Here is a 21,488-nt window from a genome sequence, read left to right on the forward strand (position 1 = left end):
GGGGGAGAGAGTATGTTTTCAGTTCTTCTATAACACCTTCAACTCCCCGTGTCAACCCACACAGGCGCTTTCCTCTATGTTGCCTGGAGTAGAAATCTTAATACTGTGTGGGAGTAAACACACAGTTTTGAACAGGTCTGTGGAGGGAGCTCCCTCACCCTCCTGGCAGTTTTGTTGCATGTTTTAGGATGCTACAAATTAAGCCACTGTTACTGTCATAAGTTCAAACACTGTGGTAACATAATGTAGTTCCTCTGCAACCCGACTACAGGTCTGTCAGAGTAACTGAAAACACACTCCAACCCTTTCCTTTCGACCTCTTTGGTTATTCTGTTGGTTTTGCAGAAACCAAAATAAAATATGTAACAATTTAAGCCTGACATTTTTTATCAATATATAAAGATTTCACACTATTTAAGTAGCGCAATGAGACAAAGAATACCACAATTTTTCTGGCCATTTTAAACATAGAAATGTTTCATTAGAATAACAAATACTTGACTTAAGAATTAGCCATTGAATCATGTCTTATTGAATTATTTAACTTAATATGTGGATCAAATGAGCCCAGTGTATGTTCTGTCATATGCTATGACCCTGCTGGTCATAATAACACAGCACCTGATGTGTGTTACTACGTGGGTCTGTGATTACTATAGTTGTAGTTCTATTCTATTCTATTCTATTCTATTCTGTATTTGAGACTGAAACAGTGGTTGAGAAAACTATCCCACCATGGTAGCTGTTAAAGTATTGATTGAAAGCTCCAGAACAGCTGCTAAATGGACCTTGTGTAAAGATTTTGTCAACTACAGTTTCCAATGTCAAGAATAAAAATTCAACTCAAAAACAAAATAGTCTGAAAAAATACTAGACTACAGTTATTCTATTCTATTCTATTCTATTCTATTCTATTCTATTCTGTTCTGTTCTAGTCCAGTCTAGATAGATGGATAGATACTTTATTTATCCCATAGGGGAAATTCATGTGTCCATTAGCTTATTGTTGATAATAATAATAATGATAATAGTACTATAATAATTATAATAATAATAGTAATAAAAAAAAACCCGTCAATAATAAATAATGATTCATTATTAGATTATTAGTTACTTCCTTTGGCTGAGGTGTTGTGTAGCCTGATGGCAGTGGGATTCCACCGAACTTCTCTGTTCTGCAGCGCAGTGAGATGAGTCAAGTCAATTCTAATCTATTCAATTCTATTGAGTCTGAAACAGTAGTAGTAGTTGAGAAGACAAATCGGGTCCATGTAGTATCTACTGATCAAAAGCTCCAGAACCGCTACCCCGTGGAATTTATGTGAACAGAATAGGGGAAAAAAGGCCTACTACAATTATTCTATTCTATTATGTTCTAGTCTATTCTATTCTATTCTGTTCTATTCTATTCTATTCTATTCTGTTCTGTTCTGTTCTGTTCTGTTCTGTTCTGTTCTGTTCTATTCTACTCTTCTCCCCGCCCTGCGCGGTGTCGTCACGCTCCGGGCAGCCAGTGAGGCGGAGGGAGGGGGCGTCTCACAGCCAAGAGGCAGCGGCAGCGGCGTCGCAGCTACAACGAGAGCGGCTCTCGGGCTTTGTTCAGTGGATGTGAATGAGCTCCATCACCTCCGTCAGAAATGTGGACGGATTTAAGGACGTTGTTACTTTTTCATTTGTTTGTCCTGAGGCTTCATTTATCGGAAGGTCAGTGCTGCTTTTTTCCCCTTGTGTGTGTGACATGAATTAAATGAAATATTGCCTAAACGGTGTGTGTAAGTGTGTGTAAGTGTGTAACTGTGTGTGAGTGTGTGTGTGTGTGTGTGTGTGTGTGTAGATGGGCTGTACTAGAGGTGAGAGACTGGAAGCGCTCCTGGTACTGAGCGCGCGTGTGATGCCAAGAGAGAGAAAAACAAGATAAGATATAAGACATAAGATTCAGAATCATCTTTTCCTCCATGTTAAACCTGTGATAGCTCGCTCCCCGGGTGAATGAGTGTGTGTGTTCATGGTGGGAAAAGCCTCTGCGAGTCTGTCATGTGTTTCCCGGCTGTGAGCATCCATACTGCATCAGAGGTAGTAGATGTAGTGGCCCACACTGAATCTTTGTCTTCGTGTTGCGGAGAATTGTGTCCGGCAGACACGGGGCCTCCTCCTCCTCCTCCTCCTCCTCTTCTACTGCTGCTGTTTCCCTCTTTTCTCACTTTAACTGTTTTTAATCGTCTTTGAAAAAGAAAAAAGTAGAAAAATAACTGAAAGGAAAAACACGAACCGTGACGCTCCCAGCGCCTCAGCCAATTGACCTGAATGAAAGCTGAATATCAATTAGGCATTCATTTGCAAATGACAGTTGAACTACTTGCGGTTACTACTCCACTAACCCATCTGGACCCCCCCCCCCCTTGTGTGTGTGTGTGTGTGTGTGTGTGTGTGTGTGTGTGTGTGTTTTCCCCATCTTCTTCTTCCAGCAACGGATGAGTGCGAGGATGGACAGTTTCAGTGCAACAACAAAAGGTGTATACCGACCATCTGGAGGTGCGACGACGATGACGACTGCTCAGACAACAGTGATGAAGAAAACTGTCGTAAGTGTTGCAACCAGTGGAGACTTAAGATAGAAACAAAGATGTGTGATGGTGCAGATGTCACAGTAAAGAGGAATAACCTGTCAGAGCAACACATCCGAATCATAAAGACTTCACAATTACTACATAACCAGCCCTCATTGTCTCCTCCATAATTCCCCTCCCACAAATTTGCGTTGTGGAAATGAAACTATTCTTAAGATCTTAGACAGTAATGTGACAATTTTCTTTTTTTTTTTTTTTTTTCTTAACCAATGAAAAACGTTCCACGAAAATCAAATTAATTATGTCATTAATCTCATCTGGAGACAGAACCTGGAACTGCTCCATCAGCTGTCCATTACAGCCTGACTTAATGCTCTGTTCATGACAGGAATGTTTATCCAAACCTCTCCGTCTTAATGAGCCGCGTTTCCCCAAAATGTTAACAGTTATGAACCAGAAAATGCACCCGTGTCTCCACCACTCGCTCTCCGTCCTCTTTATCATTTTTATATTATATTTATGGTGGATTTGCTGTTTTATTAGCTTTTTCATCTATTTTCTTCCCGTTTGTTCACCGTGCATGACAGTGGCATATTTTCAGGGACACATAAAAGCATACAGAGTTTCCAAAGAGACAAATAAAATCATGTTGTGAGTGGGGGATTAGGTGTGTGTGTGTGTGTGTGTGTGTGTGTGTGTGTGTGTTTGTGTGTGTGTGTGTGTGTGCCTGCAGGCCATGAGTGTGTACTGGTGATTTCATCCCTCTTTTTTTTTTTTTTTTTTTCTATATATAGAAAGCTCAACAAACATGTTTTCCTAAAATGAGGGTTGATTGGTTGGAACCATTTTCCAATCATTGTCAAATAAAAAGCCGTCAAGCTGAGAGACAGACGGCGAGCTCTGACAGGTATCTCGGATGTGTTGTTCCTGCGCGGAAATAATAGAATTCCAGTTTCCTGTCTGACTGCGAGCCCGTGGCCTATATTTCGGAGGAATGCTCGCGCTCAAACCAGTGAAGCTGTGCCAAAGCTGAAGCCAAGCTCCGCGTGTTTTTCTGCGCAGCTATGTTCCTATGTGTTCGGGTTAATTGTGGCTCGGGAGGAATTCCTGCACCTCCCCACACATGCATATACACACACACACACACACACACACACTCACACTCTGTCTCTTTCTTTCTTCTTACAGCACTCTCCATCTTTGTTTCTGTTTCTGTCTGCTCCAAAACTCCCACTCACACAAACCTGCTGCACACAACCACCTTATGATTCCTGTGTGCGTTAGTCTGGAGGTGTTGCCATTGTTGCCCCGTCTCTGGGACCAGCAGGACGTGTCCTCCGGCATGCCAAAAAAGAAAGCAGGTCATTTGGAGCATCTTTGCTCCTAAAACATTCATGTATCGCTGCTTCGCGCACACACACACACACACACACACACACACACACACACACACACACACACACACACACACACACAAAAACTACTGATGTTTGGAGAAAAAGACTCTGCCAAGCTTTACTTCCTCTGTATTTCCCTTCTGAATGAAATGGGATGATGTTATTACCCCTCTGTGTTTTCCATCATGTAAAGCTTCTGACACATTAAGGGTTTGAGTGAAAACATTTCTCCTGAAAGCCTTTAAAGCTGAGACTACTGTCAACCCACCATGTGATGCTTATGACAGTCCAGGATTACTTGCCTTTTGTATTAGGAGAGCGGCCTTCACTCCGCATCCACCTCCTCTTCCTTGTGTGGCTGGCTGTATGTGCGTGGGCAGGCAGATGAGGCTGGCTTGTCTGTGCAGAGTGGGATCCGTCTCTGCGCTGGCGTCCTCATGGTATTGGACCACTGATTGGCAATAAGGATATTAGCCGTTCAACTTTTACCCTGTTTGATTTGGAGAAGAGGTTCTCTGGCACGCTGCACAGCTCTGGCAATATTTAATTAATGTGCTGCTATTAAAACCATTCTCAGGGGTTGCTTCTGTAAACCCTTTTTCTATTCCTACATGTGAGCGGGCTAAAGACAGTTGGTGTAGCGCAGTGGAGTGTAAACCTGTACAACATATGCTGCGCAGGGGGGGAAGAGTACAGTGAGGATTTAGCTTGTACACACACAGAAAATCCTGTGCACAGTTTTCTTGTTGACTGTGAAGTGGCTGCGTTTTTAAATTAAGTTTCTGAGTGGTTGAACGGATGGTCTCACTTTTTATTCTTCTTGTAGTCACAATATATTATTGTACACAATGCCAAGCTGGAGAATCCAGTGACTGAATGTGTGCAACAGACCATGGTTATGAAATATGCTGACAGGAAAGAACCTGTGCTGCAGCTCCTTATTTGTCATCCCTGTGTCGCCTTATTTTTAACCCGACCGCTGCTTGTAGCTCAACCTCACAGAACATGTGTAGCGGCCTTAAAACACTGTTGATGCTCACACCACCATCATACCCTTTATGCACCATGATCCTCCTCCACCCTGTTCCCCGTTAACACCATCCCCCACCGTCCCACCCCCAGAATGCAATCCCATCTCTCCATCCCCCATCATCCCAAACCCTGTTCCCCACTGACCAGTCACCCGCTGCACGCACCCACACATGCATAATTGCACTCATAAGTATGCGTGGACACAAGTATGCACCAGACGAATGCAGGCATTAATGCATATATGCAGAACATAAACACAAATCAGCGCATACGAATGAGCTCCAACCTTCCCACTTTTCTGACAGAGAATTGTTGAAAGTTGAATCCACACGAACCGTAATAGAAACCGTATATTTTGTTTACCGGTTGCGTAACGTTTCTGCCGAGGATGAGATGCAAAGCCACCCTGCCTCCCGCCTCGTCTGGAGTTGACAGCAGTGGAGGCAACAAAAGAATCATATAGCCTTGAATTCTCAGACAAATTCGTGCCAACTCTGACATGGAGCCGCCGTTTAAACCTCTTCCTGATTATAGCGCCCGTATCACCCGGTCTCCATCACATCTGCGTTACCTTCAAAGTCCAGCCTGTCCGCCTGACTTTCTTCTCATCCTTGGGTGTGATAACGATCCATTTCATCCGTGTTCATGAATTTAACATCTATACCTGCGAGGAAGCTTTTCACATCACCACGTAGAAGCTCAGAGTTCTTTTGTTTTGCTCTGAGATGCAGAGTCAGCAATAAACTGCATGCCCTCCCCTTCCCCTCCCCCTCCCCCTCCCCCCTCATCTTTGTGTTATTTATTTATTTATTTTTTACCTAATAAATCCCTACAACTGCTTCAGAGGAAAACTCACTTGTGAAACTGCTGGCGCTCCTCCACACCTCCTGTAGTCATTGTTTATTTCTCTATTCCAAAGCCTCTCAGTGGAGGCAGCCTCCTCTGCCGCAGTGTTGTACCCACAAAGTTCTGCCAACACACCATGATCAAAGTTTCAGACAATGTGAAAACTATCTTTGCCCCCTTGATTATTGCATTTTTAATGCTCTAGTGTCCAGTGTTTGAAGCTCAGCTGGTTTTTGCTCAGCTTACACCTGTCTTTTATTTCTGGCCTGTTATTTAGATGTTGTGTACTTTCCTCGCGTTTTCTGGAGCTTGATCAGGTGATTTAAAATCACTTTTGGCTTCCAACCTCACTGCTGCGTTTCTGCAGGGGCTGATAAAAGTCATGCACCACTGAAAGGCACCAATGCATTTCTATCATTTGACAATAGTTACAACAGCTTATCGGCCTTAACTCTAAAATCCGCCCGCTTTGTGCGTTACATGCTTCAGGTATTTCTTTCTATATAATGATGGAAAATTGAGGAAAAGAAAAAGCCATTCAGTGGTGACTGAAAGCAAGTGAGCCTTTCATAATGGGATTTGCTTTTGTGTTGCTTATCTGTTGCTTATCGTCTGAATTTTATTTTTCATCCAAAAAAGTGTTTTGCTGTTAAAGATCTCCTCCAGGCATCGTAAAGCTCACTTACAACCACGACTTGTGTGACCTGCAAGTCTGTTTAAACACACCTGTCTGGAACCAGTCAACCTCGCTACAACCTGCTCTCCTCTGTTTCTCATCACTGTGTCAGGTTGTTCCACCTGTTTGAGATCTGCTTGTAAATGCAGGAGAATAATACAGTAATGTGCTGTTTGTCAAAGAGGTTTGGTGTAAAGAGAGAGACGCCCATCATCCTGTAGTACTACTGACTTATCAGTGTCTTGGAGCGTGCATTTATTTCCCAGCAGTCTTTGCGTCTGCCTGTTTGTTGTTGATGTGTTTGACAGTGGAGGAGTGAGGATATGATCTGGAACAACACAGTGAGCAGGATAAAGACGAGTGAAGTCGAACTGATAGAAAGTGGGTTGAGACATCATTTTGACCTGCGGGGTGAGGCGGGGAGGGTGTTTGTGTTCCTCTCAAATTCTCTTGAAAATCACTCCAGCTGTTGACGACTGACCACAGACCCGACAGAAAACATAGATAAAGGCGTATTCTTCTCCTCGCCGTGTACAGTTTGTCTGTTCACTCACACAATCATGATAGAGACTTAATTAGTGTCACAGTTATTTGATAGTCTGGATAAAACAAACTCAGTTGAATTTGAAAAGCTTCTTTATGAATTGAGTGAGTCTCTCACATCAACTGTAACTTTTATCTTTTTTCATGTAAGCCTGAAGCTGTGTCTGGTTTTATTGTGAGGAGATCAAGGAGTCATTAAAGTTGAACTGAAGTTTGAATTTTTCACACTGTATTTAAAGTTGAAATACTTTTCCACATTAAAATGTCTGAAAATGACCAGACTTATCTAATTCATATATATATGTATTTTTTTTTCTTTCTTTTTTTTTGAGTGTTGCGCTTACATTATCCCAAATGTTTCCAGCACTTTTCAAACCTAAGGTCTGTTTCAGTTGGTCGCCTGTCAATGAGCTCATTTCCTCTATGTACATGAGCTGGCGTTGTTGTTGCCTGAAGCTTTGAGCCAGAAGCTCAGAATTGACCAGTTTTAAGCCACATTTTTAAGATCCACTTTTTACACCTTGGTACTTTGCAATTATATATTTTAACCAGATGAAGGATTTTAGTCATCGGACGTCTAGGTCTTAAATTATCTGAGAAAAAATCCAGGCAAATGTCAGACGGCTCAGCTCCCAGCCTCCCTGACATGTCCTGCGTTCGCCGTACAGTGTTAGTGAAACACTGACTTTGAATGTGAAACTGCTTTATTCAGTGTTTGCACTGGTTATAATCACCGGGTCTGTTTGTTTTGTGCACACTGACGGCTGGTCTTCCCCGGCAGGACGGTCCTCACATCTCTGAAAACAGCAAAGCCGTTTTCATTTCGACATATTCAGAATCTAAATGTCACTTTCTCGCCTGGAAAAAATATCAAAACTTAATGAAATCATATAATAACAGTCCTAGGGGGAAAGTTTTTACAACATTGAACAGAATCTCTGCCATTGTTGCTATTTGGTGTGAAATGCATTCTGGGATACTCAGCTGTCCCAAGTCCACACAAGTCACATCCTGATGCCTCCTCGATCAAGCAGGCGGAGCGAGAACACTTTCAGATATTTGATCCGTGCTTGGCTGGATGCGGACTTTGAATTGGAACAGCACTTCGGCTTTGACTGCTGCGACTGACTGGACATTTTTTCCCAGGATGCTCTGCTCTTTACATTTTCTAGCAAGTGTAGGAAAAGACTTGAAAACCATTGCTCAGAAACAGCTTATGTCTAGTGCCCATCCACACACACGTGTGTGTGTGTTGTATGTGACTGTGTATGTTTGCGTGGCCGCTGGCCCTACTGACCTACTGCCCTGTGACTGCATGTCTCAAAGCTATCTCGCCCAAAGTGATCATTAAGAAGTCTTTATCTCAGATTAGCGCATGCCACTGTGCAGGGATGCTGAGAGACACAGAGGATGAGAGAGAGAGCGGGAGAGAGAGAGAGAGGTGGGGGTGGGGTGGGATTAATGTGTGGGTATAAAACATCACTCAGCCTCAACCTCCTGCCCTCATCCAACATGTATGTATCCCCCATGCCACCCAACTTTTTTAGTGTTCAACACCTAAAAGAAAGCATTTGTCTGCCTCATTTTAACCATCACCCTTCCCAGAAATCTCATTTCAAATGGTAAAAAGCAGATATTTCTCTGGAGACACTGTCTTGCCTCATGAAAAATGCTGTTTCAGTTCAGTTGAATCTTTGAAATACTGCTGTGGTGTTAAAACAACAGTATAAACCGTCTGTACAGCCCTGTTTTTAAACAGAATAATCATCTGTGGTTCCTACACTGGATTCTGGCCTTAAACTGAATAGTTTTTTAAGTTGATTAAGACTTCGTTTAGCCTTTTTATCTGAATCATGTTTTTTAAAAGCACAACAGGGTGCTCAAAACACTGAATCTCAGTGTGCAGAAATCAAGTGATTATTTCACTCACATATTCACAACAACTAACAATTGCTATAAAGTTTGAAGAATTAGGATGTTCTGTGTTTGTGTTTGGTGAAAGCTTGTTGGTTTTTTAATGAATTGAGTGCTGAGCTAGTTTTTGAAATCCCACCTTTCAGTTTACAAATAAAGTGATGCTGCTACACATGGCTGTAGTTTTTGTAACAGTGATTCAGTAGTGGAAGGGAAATGAACCCAGGTTAGCTTGAAAATCAATAAGACACATGCTGGATGTTTGTGAGTGGCTGCCTGCTCTGTGAACCCAGACCTTCGGGCCACAGGCATCCAGGCAGACAGCGCCTTTCATCCACAATCACTGTCAGAAAAAAAACGGACCCACAAGGGAGTGTGTTGGCAGACATTGCAGGAACTGTGGCCTTTTGCAACTTGTGAGTCATTTTTGTGGGAAAAAATGCCACTTTGTGTGACTCAACAGGCGGGCTTGTGGATTTTGGCTGACAGCTCCGAGGATGCTGGGACTGGACGAGTGTGGCTGTGACTCTCACTTTATTTTCATTTATCTGTTTGTGGATGAGTACACACACTCGTCACAGACCTTCAGAGGACGTTATCCCACTCCTGAAGTCAAGAAAGCGTCAGCAGCTCACGCAATAGTGAATTGAAATGATGAGCAAATGGCTCCGACACAGCAGCCAAAGCCCTCAGTCTCTTCCTTTTCATTGATGATTCAGATGAGCTGGATGAATTATGAGCGTCATCTCCACTCACACAAGCAGCAACATTCGCTTCCCCTTGGCCAGATACACAGTGACTCATTACATCGCCACCATCACAATGTAAAAGCTTTGCATGCAGGCCGTCACTGCCATGAAATCATTCCACCTGCCTACACGTCTCCTCCATCCACGCAGCCATCCGACCCTTTGTGCGTGGTTGGAAATTAACTCTGAACTCTGCCTTCCTTTCAAAGAGCCACAAGATATAAAGCAACTACATGCAGCAGCTATTAGGGTTGTGAGACTCAATAAATCCATATTATCATTGATCATACTTCTTTATAAACTTCCTCTTTGGTGCTTCAACTATTGGTTGTTTTCATTGTCAGTTAATCTGCTGATTATTTCATTGAGTAACTAATTAATCATTGAATCTGTAAAACGTAAAATAAGATGCCCACCACATGTTCTGTGAGGCCAAAGTGAGGACTTCAGATTTCTGGTTTTGTCCAGCCAACAGTCCAACAGTATTTGATTTTCAGTGGCCATGGTTCTATCAAATGTTAATCAAAAATGGTTATAAACAATTAAACCAATCATAAAACCTTTTTTGGTTATATTTCTATTCACTTCATATTAGAGAAACCATGAGTACAAATTAATTAATTCAGATTTACCAGCATACCTTTGAAGAGATCATGAAACCTGATTGTCTGTCTTCCCCTAAATTATTTATATTCCTTTAGTCCATAAGTGTCAACAGATCATGAAAGAAATATTCCAACTTGTGAATATTGTCATGTGAAGTCTATTGCAGACTGTAATATCACTTTGCCACCTGTGCTGTGACTCTGTCTTATTGACTGACTGAAGTCGCTGATCTGCTAGCTTAAACCCCAGGAAAGAAAAAACTAAACCCTGTGCGATATGCTCTGGCTTTGAGCCTTTAGGAAGGCCTGGGGGAATTATTCATGGTCCCACCCACTATAAATCAAAATGTGATTGGTCCTCTCTGGTGAGACAACAAAAAAAGAAGAAAAATCTGATTAAATAACTAATAAATCACTCAATCTTCATGGTTTTAGGACAGTAACCCTTTCATTTCTGATGCAAACTTGATTGAAAATTAGGCCAAAATTTGAATTTGAAAAGAATAATTATTCAATGAAAAAGATTAGATATAACATTTGCTGATTTGTTTGGCCCCTCTCGGAAGACCAAAAGGCCCTGAGGGTTCCCCACTGCTAAAAATAATGGGATGAACAGTCTATTACTGGTTTAAACGTGGTCTTTGACACTAAATATTAACATACTGTACGCATGCTAGATAATACTGTGATAAAATGGCAGTATTCATTTTGACATATCACCCATCCCTAGTTATTAGAGAGAGAATAGGTCTAATTGTGACATGACCTTGGCGTAATTTCACGGAAACCCCAATTAAATCATATTTTCATAATAACGTGTTATGACTGGATGGAAAAGACGTATATCCTCATTATGTTCAACGGTCGGTCTCTATTTCTTTCTTCTTTTTTTTTTTTCCTCTGCTCAGTTGGTCATTATGGAGCATCAGCTGAATGAGGTTCTGAATGTTCACAAGGCTTTTAGTCATTGTAGTAGTAAAGTGAAACTAACTTCCCTTTCCTCCTGAGGAACAAATGCAGAATTTATGGGCTAAACATAAGTTAAATAGGGATTTAATAGTGTCAAACACTGCATTATCTCAACAGTGATGGTAAATAGGAATGGGGCTTAGACTCATTTACTCTGCTATAGACTTTAAAGTGGGTGAAGTCTTGAATCCAGCTAGACAGAGACAATCAAATGATGTACCTACAAAACCAACCTTCCAGATAATGGATGACTGGTTTTACCTGTGCTGATTAAATGTCTAGACTACAGCCTCATGATGCTTCACACTCTGCTCAGTGCAGATCTGCACAAAGAAAAATGTGACACTTTGTGACTAGAGGAATATAACGTAACAGACTGAGATAATTTAGCAGCTGTGTGCAGAGTACAGAGCTTTTCTGCAGAGAAGCCTTTTTCTCCAGTCCTCTGCAGGCCTGTTTTACATCACTTTATTTTTTCACTTTTCACATTCTTTCATGCTTTTCTAAAATTGGGATTTTATAACAGGAGCCAGCATTTGATTGTCTTTGAAATGGTCGTACTAAACGTGTATGAAACAGAGGGAATGAAAATGTTATTATTCGTCAAAACAAGCTTGATTTTTTTTCATGATTTAGATGTAGAACATGAATTTGCAAATCCCATATCGCCAAATCTTTCCAAACGCAGTTGCTAGAACTTGATTTTGTATTTGAAACACTTTTTTTTTCTTCATCTTTATCTTTAATGACAGTGTAATATTGAGCTTTCAATAGATTTCCTCAGCCATTCAAGGAAAAAGTAGGTCTCACACCAGCAAAGGTCAGCCATGCCTGCTTTAACTTACATTTAAATAATAGACTACATAAGAATTTAATGCTCATTCACTCACTCTGTGTGTGTGTGTGTGTGTGTGTGTGTGTGTGTGTGTGTGTGTGTGTGTGTTAACATCAAAGTTGCAGTTCAGTACTTCAGCAGAAGTTTTCTCTGAAGTGTTAGGAAATGTATCGCTGGTAGAAAGAAGAGGAGTGGTAAATGTTAGCTGCAGCTGGTTTCTGGAGTTGGGGCTGACCTCATGCGCTTTGGGGAGGCGTATTATGATCAAAGCTCAGCAGCTAAGCTCTGCCTAGAGATAGTTTTAAATGCATAGCCACCGGTCACTCACACACACACACACACACACACAAAAATATGTACGCGCACACACACACGCACGATTACTGTAGGCTGCACACTGAAAGACACCGATGGAATTACTTCATGCACACGAAACACACTTACACGACACAATGTGCGCTGTTTTATTGGTTTGTGCAGTTGCCTATTGTGCACGAGAAGTGATGTAATCTCTTGTGACATGGATCACCAGAGAAAGATGAACAAGAGCGATGGAGAGAGGAGAAAAATGCAAGGAGAGAAAAAAGGGAGCGTAGAGGCGAGCCAAAGAGAGTGTTGTTGTAAAGTGGGCTGGGGGGCGGGAGCAGGGATGAAGAGTGCTGCAGTGTCATTGATTTTAGAGTGGCTGTTTAGCTTTGTTATTGTTGTGATGCAGAACAGACGAAGTGTGGTGGGATAAGACCGACAGCCCATTAAAACTCACCTGTTGTCTCTCCTTCAGAGAGGTCAAAGTTGAGGGTGTGTGTTCTGTCTCACGCTGCACACACTGGATGTTGATGCATGTACTTGACAGAAAGAGAGTATCTACAGAGATACGGGGAGAACATTAAAACCAGTGGCACCTGTTTGGCTTGAGTGAAGACAAGCAGAGCATCTTTACAGGAGGCTCAAAGTCACTGCAGAACATCTGCTCGTCCCGTCAGACAGCCAGACTGCTGGGAACACCTGGCGTACGTGCAGCTCTCCTGCTCTACTTATAAGCCTGTTTCAAGTACATTGTCTGTATTTATAGCTATCAGTCAAACAGGCTTCTTTTATTGACATTTAAAACAACATAAATTATGTATTTGAATTAAACATGCTACAGTGCTTTGGCAAAACAATAGCTTCAACCTAACAGCAGAACCTGAAAAGTGCGCACATGTAGAATACATTGCAACAGCCCTGCAGTATTTACCTGTTCTAAAACCTTCACAAAGGTGTTATCTTTTGCAGGATTATTTTACTACATTGTCTTCTATCCAGGTGTGGTTGCATCCACCTATTCCACCAAAATCGACTCCTGACCCCACTCTGAAATCATTATCTTCTGTGTCCTTTGATGCACAAAGACGTGTTACTTCTTTGTATCCACACAGCAGAAACCTCACGTTTGCATACAGCACTATGGCCTACTTTTAATCTCGACACCACATACATTATTATTGGGTAGAAATAGCAGCAAAAATGCCCCAGAAAAACCTTTTTATTAAATTGCCTCATGCAACAGGAAGCTGCCACTGCATTTGAAAGCTCGTAGAAATGACTTTGTAAACGCATAAACCATGGTAACAAATGTGGTGTAGTAGCACTAATGTTGTTTCTTGCGGCACAAACTCATGTATTTGAGGCATAGACTTAGGCTACACCCAAACTAGTAAGTTTTAGTTTTAGTTTTCGCTGCATTAACGCCTGGTCTCGACATTACTCCGGCGTTTTCGAGCCCCTAAAATGGCGACTTTTTTGAAACAATGCAGGTCCTGTTTTGGTTTAAAAACTCTCTGGACTAGACTTTCAGAAACAATGACGTAGACACTGTCATTCGCTTCATCATGGGTCTTGTCAGTCACAATGTATCCGTCCATCACACGGCCCTTCTCCAGAGAAAAAGACTCTCGATATGTTTTATATCCGCCATGACGCCTTTTACTCTTACCTTACCTTTTGCCATTGCTGTTCCTTGTTTGTAGTATTTTCTGCAACTCTGTAACCAACTGCAGAGTAAACAGTCTACTTCCTGCTGGGGAATGGTCATGTGATATGTGTTTTCAGGCGTGTTTGTATGGACACAGATTATTTCTGATACAAAGCTAAAACGCCCGTCTGGACGGAGATCATTTTCGTAGAAGCAGCGTTTTAGTGCGGCCGTAGCCTCACGTGTGCTTTCAAATAAGTCTCCGACATCTGAGATCGTTATAGCGTTATGCTGCCAAAGCCGTCTCACCTTCCTCTAATGTTTTGAGTCAGTGCTTCTGAAGGGGTTTGCTTGATCAGTCAACTCAGGGCTGTGTTTAATCAAATTTTGTGTTGTGACATTTGGTCCTGAGGAATGTGGCTGTCATATTCCTCAACCCATTAAAACTTGAGTAGGATGTTATGAAAACGGCTAAAGGAACCGCTTCACTTCTCTCCTATTAGTTTAAGTGAGGCCAACTGTAAACGCTACATCTCCAATGCGTAACAAATGTACCGTGCTTTTTAATGGCGCCATCTGAGCTTTATGTGCATGAGAGAACCTGCAGTAAAGAGCACAGTTGCTGCGTCACCTTCAGACACTCACTTGGACGTTGCGTTGTATTTGTTCGTACTGAATACTTTGAGCTGCAGATGCACCTGTTTACAAATCCAGTCTCAGCGTGCTCTTCTGACCCTCAGGTCTTCAAGGTGTATTCAAGCTATTCATACACAGCATTAATCTGAAGCATTACACAGCTTTTATCGTGTGCCCACCCTGTACAGTAGCTGCATTGTGCTACTTTGCTAATGTTCAGCTGCTCTGGTGGTGAGAGGGAAGCCTTTAGTCACGGTCCGAGTAATCTGTTTCTCTGGTGGGTGGCTGCTGGACTCTTTGATCGGTTGCTTTTTATAGTGGGCCTTTGTCGGACCCACAGTTAAGGATATCGGCCCTCACAGAGTCGATCGATAGCTGCCTGTGACTTTGTCCCACCTGTCTGACTCCAGTGTGCGGCTTGTGCGTGAGAAAACCAAAAACAAACAAACAAAAGAAAATAGACCCAGTCTTTGGCTCGAAACACACAGAAACAAAGTCTGCTCGCACACATGCAGAAGTGGGTGAATGTGCATGCAAGTGTGTTGTGTTTGCATGTAACTGTCGGGTTATGTTCAAAGGCAAACAGCAGCTGGGACTAAAATCCGAGTGTCTTAATTACGCTCTCTTGTTGCTAGGGGCAGATTTTCTAGAACAAGAAGTTTAACCTCGGGCAGTATTACACTTATGTTAATTTTCGTCTGCAGTGGGAAATGTAAAATCCTGCTCTCAGTGCCTTTTCACAGCAATTTGAATGCCTCAGTCTTCAGGCCAGCGAGGGTCTTTCTGAGAATTTGGTTTGCAGCTGGCATTGTGTTTCATCTTACTGGGTTTTTTTTTTTTTTTTTTTTTTTTTTGCAAGTAAAAGAGAGGAGGAAGGAGAGATAGAGAAACGAGAGAGATGTGGCTCATTCTCTTCGCAGGGTAAAAGGCTAATCCCCCAATTCCCATTACAGTCCCTCGGTTTGTAGACAGACACTATAATCCAGTGTGGCACGCATTTCCATATACAGGACTGACTGCGCTGTAGGCTCTCTTAATGCATTTGGTTGCCCGTGACTTAGAGTGGCAAGGCACTTGAGTGTTTATTCTTAAATCCAGACCTATTGTAAGCTCAAGAGGAATAATGGACGACTACTCAAACATAATGAAACCAGACGTAAACCTTTCTGAAGGCTTTTTACCAACTATCTTATTTTCTGTGTTGTGTTCACAAAAAGGAATGTAATTACATGCTTAGGGTTGCCCACAAGCACTTTTATAGATTAATTTATATAGGCCTAGTCTAAAATCAGCAGTCTGAACTCAGAGACCCAGATATCCATGACAAATAGCTCTTGTTACGGATAATAGGTTTCATTTACCCCTTTGTTTCATAGTTTTATTTTCTTATTTCTTTTACCCATAGCCGCATATGTCTTCATTTGCAAGATTACAATTTTTATTATGTTTGTCTCAGTCTTCCCAGTGCTATGCCATCGATTTGTGTTTCTACTCACCTTAGCCTGAACTAAACTTTAGCCCCGACTCCAACCAGATAATCTCCTCGATGCCTGTCCTTAACAGAAAGGGAAAACCCTAAAGATCTGGCCACATGCAAATCAGGAATGAGTCTACTCTCTTCCAAACGGGGGGGTGGTAATAAAGGTTTTGTTGATGGTTATAAGTAAAATAAAAAAAAAACTATCCAGAATTTAACATAAACATTCATCTAACTCACACTGATGGACTTAATGTCCTGTGAAACTGTAGTTTTCTTCATCTTCACAGGTTAGTCACTGGATCAGATAACGTCTATAATAGCTTACCTTCTGCATGACTGCACGATATGCATTGAAATTGCTGGAGGGGCTTTCTTCCTGTCACTTCATATGTGACAGGTGAAGGACGGATAATTGAGCTGCCGTTATCACAGGGGACAGACTCCGTTAGTGGCTATTTCCACAGTTCGCTCACTGACCTAGTTACCATGGGACGAGTAAGATTATGACTTCATCTCGGAGAGTTAGATACATTTACACCTTCTCGACATTTCTACGTCTGGCTAGACTGCGTCTTATTTGCACCTTGGATTAGCAGCGTGGCTGTAGACATTGGCAGTGTTAGCCAGTCCATGTTGGGCCACCATTTCCATCTGATGCATCTCCTCTAGTGCCACCATGAAACTGAGATTTTTGGTTTTTAGAGAGATTTTGTGAAAACTGTTGGATGGAGTGTAACTGTCAAGGAAATTTGGTAATTAGCAAATGTTAGCTAACATGCTAATGGTGGTACAGTGGTGAAAATGGTAAACAGGAGACTGCAGTAACTAGGATACTGATATTAGCATTTAGCTCAACGCCTGATGCAGCCTGACAGATCTGCATAGCATGGCTGCAGACTCTTGTTCTATATTGGTTAGCTATGTGGTCTGAAGAGATAAAGTTTAAAAGGGGGAAAATATTCCCATCACAAACTCATCTCAAAATAATAGCCCCCACCAGCGCTGTCACTGCTGGAGACTTTATGGACTGTGTCAGCCAGGTCTCAGTGGTGAGTGGTGGCATTTGGTCCTGGAGTTATAATTACTTTTGACAGCTGGATAATGATTCTTAAGAAGAGCGTCTCCTGTGTGCAGCTAGATTGAAACTGAGACGAGATTGTCCAAATGAACGGGAAATCACTTTGGGATTCTCCTCCTTAATTTCTATTCATCGGATCACACGACAGCACAGACTCGCGATTTGAGTTACAGTTGTTCTTAGATTGCTTGAAAAGAGAGTTAAAGGCCTTTTAGAGTGAATAGAAAGTACAGTAAGTGTGTGCTGGAGCGTAGGCAAGATGTTTTGTAGTCAGTCTTTTTAACTATGCTCATGAGTCGATGTGCACTTAATTACCCAGCGATCCTACAGTGTGTTTTACTGTAAACTCAGCACTGATATTTCCCCCTGAGATCTCCTGTGAGGCTTTGAAAAGTTCTAATAATTTCTTAATTATCTTTGTAGTGTGGGCTTTAATCTAAGATGTCTTTGGTTAATTCTAAACTAATACTGAAATATCTGAGTAGCAATAGTCTAGATGTTAAAGATCTGGTGTTCAGATGTTGAAGATTTAAGCTCTAATTTGAGAAAAGTGAAATGCTCTTTCTTCCTTTTACTAAATATCTTTGAGTATCTGCCTTGAGCGAACTTCTGAACCCCCAGCTGTGCTCGTAAAAGTCTGAACTTTTTTCAGAATAGCTGCAGGTATAAGGTGATGTAAACAGTCTAAATGTGAAACAAGTAATTGCTGAGAGAGATTATGTGTGTGCTGTCAAGCTTCCCTGAATCATTAAAGGTTAAAAACGGGGAGACTGATCGATAAATCACTGAGGAAAAGGCCTGGGTAGACTGCTGTGACTGCAATGAGAAATACAAGGACTTCAGGACTCAAAAGCACACAGCGCAACACAAAACAGACGGATGCAACCTCTGCAGAATATCTAAGCTATGTTCACCAGGATCTTGGTTTCAAGTCCAGGCTGCAGACTGTGGTGTTTGAGGCCAGCAGGAAGGAGCATCTGTGCTGCTGTGTTGATTTGGAGTCATTTCCACTGAAGCATGCAGCGGAGGCTCTGGAGGGAAGAGCTGTGGTGAATGTGTCAGCTGTTTGGCTGAGAGACCCGTCCTCAAACTGTGTGTCTGTGTGTGTTTTCTCTGGACCAGGGAGACTTTATCTACCTACAACTGTGGGGCAGGTGACAGACCACAGCAACCAGCTTGTCTCCTTTTTATTTGGATGTCTCTTCAGTTGGAAGGTTTCCAGCCACAGATGTGCACTTTTATTACCTTTATTTAACAATTATTAAACAAAACAATAATTAAATGCTGTGTTTTCTTCAACTGCGCTTTTAATTCATTTTCGAAATCCCTTTTATTTTTGTGATTAGTGCGTGAACTTGAGAATCGGCCCTTCATCGAAATAAGCCTTGCCACAAGAGGCCCATCCATCTGTTTAACAGGATTAGTTTTAATAGGAAGTTTCCTGTTTTCCTGCTCTTTTTTTTTTTTTTTTTGGGGATGTGAGGACACATTCACTAGCTCCAGCTGTGGAGATGTGCTCACTATCTGACCCATGTCAAGGATTTAGAGACAGCAGTAGGGGCTGGTTCCTGCAAACACCTGCTGTTTAAACCTCGCCTGCTTCCGCCACTGCCCAGCCGTAATTAGATTACTCTGCCAAAGTGCTTTATTTCACTCCAAGCACAGGTTTCTCAATGAAATGCCCAGTAATTGCTTGGCTCTTCATTACAGCCGCTCAGATTTCTTAGGGCACTGCTGTCCTCGCAGAAAACATTGCCCTAGTCAGGCAGAGCATTGCTGCCTCATCAGCTGATTCTCAGCGAAACACAAATCACTTTCAACCCACGAAGCGGGGACAGTTCGTGTAAAGTGTATCCCTGCAGTCTGTACCTGCTGCTCTGCTGCGGATTGATTATCCAGTTTACTCCCTCCGCCATCACACCTTCCTTCTGTCGGGTTCGTTTCGTCTCTGTTTTTGGAGGCACGTCTCTCTTCTGTTTCCTCAGTGATGAGCGTCTGCTGGGCTCTCTTTCCGACACCCCCGGGGTTTGATTGGGGTCCCAGCTGAATCATTAGCGCAGTGCTGGAATTCTTAACGGGAACACCCCAGAGAGCAGAACCTGTACCTCCAAATATAACTGTGTAACCACTTGTACTACGATTGTTTTAACTCCATAATGAGATGTGAAATTCCTGGCTGAATCTAGGTTAGACTTTCCAGCAGAAGTTGTAATTACATAGGACTGGGTGACATTACAGTTTGTTGCGTCATTGATGCTGCTTTAGAGATACCATATGTAAGCTGTAAAGTAGGTACAGTACATTCTGAAATGTGCTGTATATTATCTGACTCACCCTCCTCTGTCTGCTCTCATATCTATCCTCATATTCTGTTCTTCTACATTCACATATGTGGTACCATATGACCTATGAATAGATCATATGGTTATATGTTCCATGCCTTATTCTTAGCTGATGAACCTGACGCCTCCTGGATACCATTCTACTAATTCTAAAAATGCAAATATTTAGTTTACAGCTCCTTAAAGGTCCCATATTTTACACTTTTCCTGTGTTTTATTTGAAGTCTTGTTATCCAGAAGAAGATATATTTCAAGACAAGATTTCAATGTACTTTACACCTCCTCTCTCAGGCTTCTCTCTGGAGCTCTAGCAACAACAGGTCAGTGAAGAGATGCTCTGAGCTTCTCTCCTGATTGGATGGCTGTTTTCTGAGAGATAAATTTCAGTTAAACACTCTGGATCATTGGTCCAGATGTGCCGGGCTTGGTGCGTGACTGAGAGCGGGGACTGCTTTGTTGTGACATCACAAAGTTACAGAAGTCCTGGCGGCTGGTTTTAAGGCTCAGTTTCTGAATACAGGCTTCTCTGTGGACTGAGGCTTTGATACTTTCACAGTATTGATATAGAACCTAGACCTGATCTATAATCAAAGAAGACATGGAAGTCTCACTTTATACAATATGGGAACTTTAATGCAGTCACATGGCATTTTTCTGTACAAGACAGCTTGTAATCATTGTTAGCTAATGTAGGTCAGTTTATTATCTGACTAAACTCTCATTCAGCAACCTATCATGAGTCACAGGGCCCTTCAAGATGTCTGCAACATTTCAACCGAACAAATCATTGAGCTCAACAAGCGTTCGGTTGCTTCCTCTTCTGTGTTTGATTGATCATTTGCCTCCATCCAAGTCCCTGCTGTATGTAAATGTAGCCCAGAGCCACCATATTCTATTGTTTCTCTTGTAATCTGAAGTCACACCCGCACCATACTGCATGTATACCATGCTGGCCCCACATTGTGTTTTCAGTAGCTTGATAGTACATTCAACACACCTGGGATATATGGAAAAAAAATAAAGTGCTACGTGTCCAGAATGCTGAAATATTTACCAGTCATTTTACATCTCCTTCTCCTTCCACACTTGGTCAAACTTGATTTAAAGAGAGTGTTCAGCTTGTTTGGCTCCTCAGCATGCAGAGCCCTCTGAAGCTTCGGCTCGCCCCCTACTTGGTGTTACAGTACAGTGTGTTGCAGTGTCGATGCCAGGCTGTAGGATAGAAATGTTGACATATGGCTGTAGATTGAACATATTTTGCTTCTCCAAACCAGCAAGCACAGGAAAAGGGGAGTGTAGCAGAAGGTCAGACACATGGAGATGGCATCATGCAGTGAAGGGCAGGGGTGTGTGTGTGTGTGTGTGTGTGTGTGTGTGTGTGTGTGTGTGTGTGTGTGTGTGTGTGTGTGTGTGGGGGGATCTAAACACTGATGTATGTGTTATTTCAGCACTATTTGTCAGTTTGACTTCACTTCTCTGTGGTATGTGCATCTCTTGTGTGTGTGTGTGTGTGTGTGTGTGTGTGTTTGGGTCCACCCCGAGCCCATGCTGCACATCAACATGCAGAGCAAAAGGAAGTCGGGCGTCACATGAAGCATGGATATAAAAAAAAAATTCATCGCAGCTTGAGAACAGCTTGATAAATCAAAACTTGTTCTGAATGTCGATGTGGCTCGGCGGTGGCCCGTTGCTTTCTCACAGGCTCGTTGTTACAACCACCTGTACCTCTGTCTGATACTGCCCTGTCATACTTCAGGCATCGAGGTAAATCTCTTCGGGTTTAGCCAAGCTGAACCTAAGCGTCTTCAGTTTAAATCACTCCCAGGTTGCCTCAAAGGCACAGCTAGCTGAGGCTGCCCAGTCTC

General features: G+C 42.3%; 1 protein-coding gene across 2 annotated transcripts in view; it reads left to right on the top strand.

The window, feature by feature from the left end:
- The first annotated feature begins 1,571 nt into the window (after window positions 1-1,571).
- The window catches only part of LOC111670550 (low-density lipoprotein receptor-related protein 8-like), a 78,474-nt gene continuing 58,557 nt past the window's right edge, over window positions 1,572-21,488 (top strand). For both annotated transcript variants that reach the window (XM_023427303.1, XM_087179579.1), the window contains exons 1-2: window positions 1,572-1,704; window positions 2,466-2,582. In XM_023427303.1, coding sequence (XP_023283071.1) covers window positions 1,638-1,704; window positions 2,466-2,582 — 184 coding nt within the window. In that variant the 5' untranslated portion in view covers window positions 1,572-1,637. The remainder of the gene's footprint in view (window positions 1,705-2,465; window positions 2,583-21,488) is intronic.

This window comes from Seriola lalandi, unplaced genomic scaffold (genome assembly GCF_002814215.2).
Source record: "Seriola lalandi dorsalis isolate HSWRI2012SDOR001 ecotype SW California unplaced genomic scaffold, Sedor1 jcf7180002054857, whole genome shotgun sequence".
Classification (NCBI taxonomy): domain Eukaryota; kingdom Metazoa; phylum Chordata; class Actinopteri; order Carangiformes; family Carangidae; genus Seriola; species Seriola lalandi.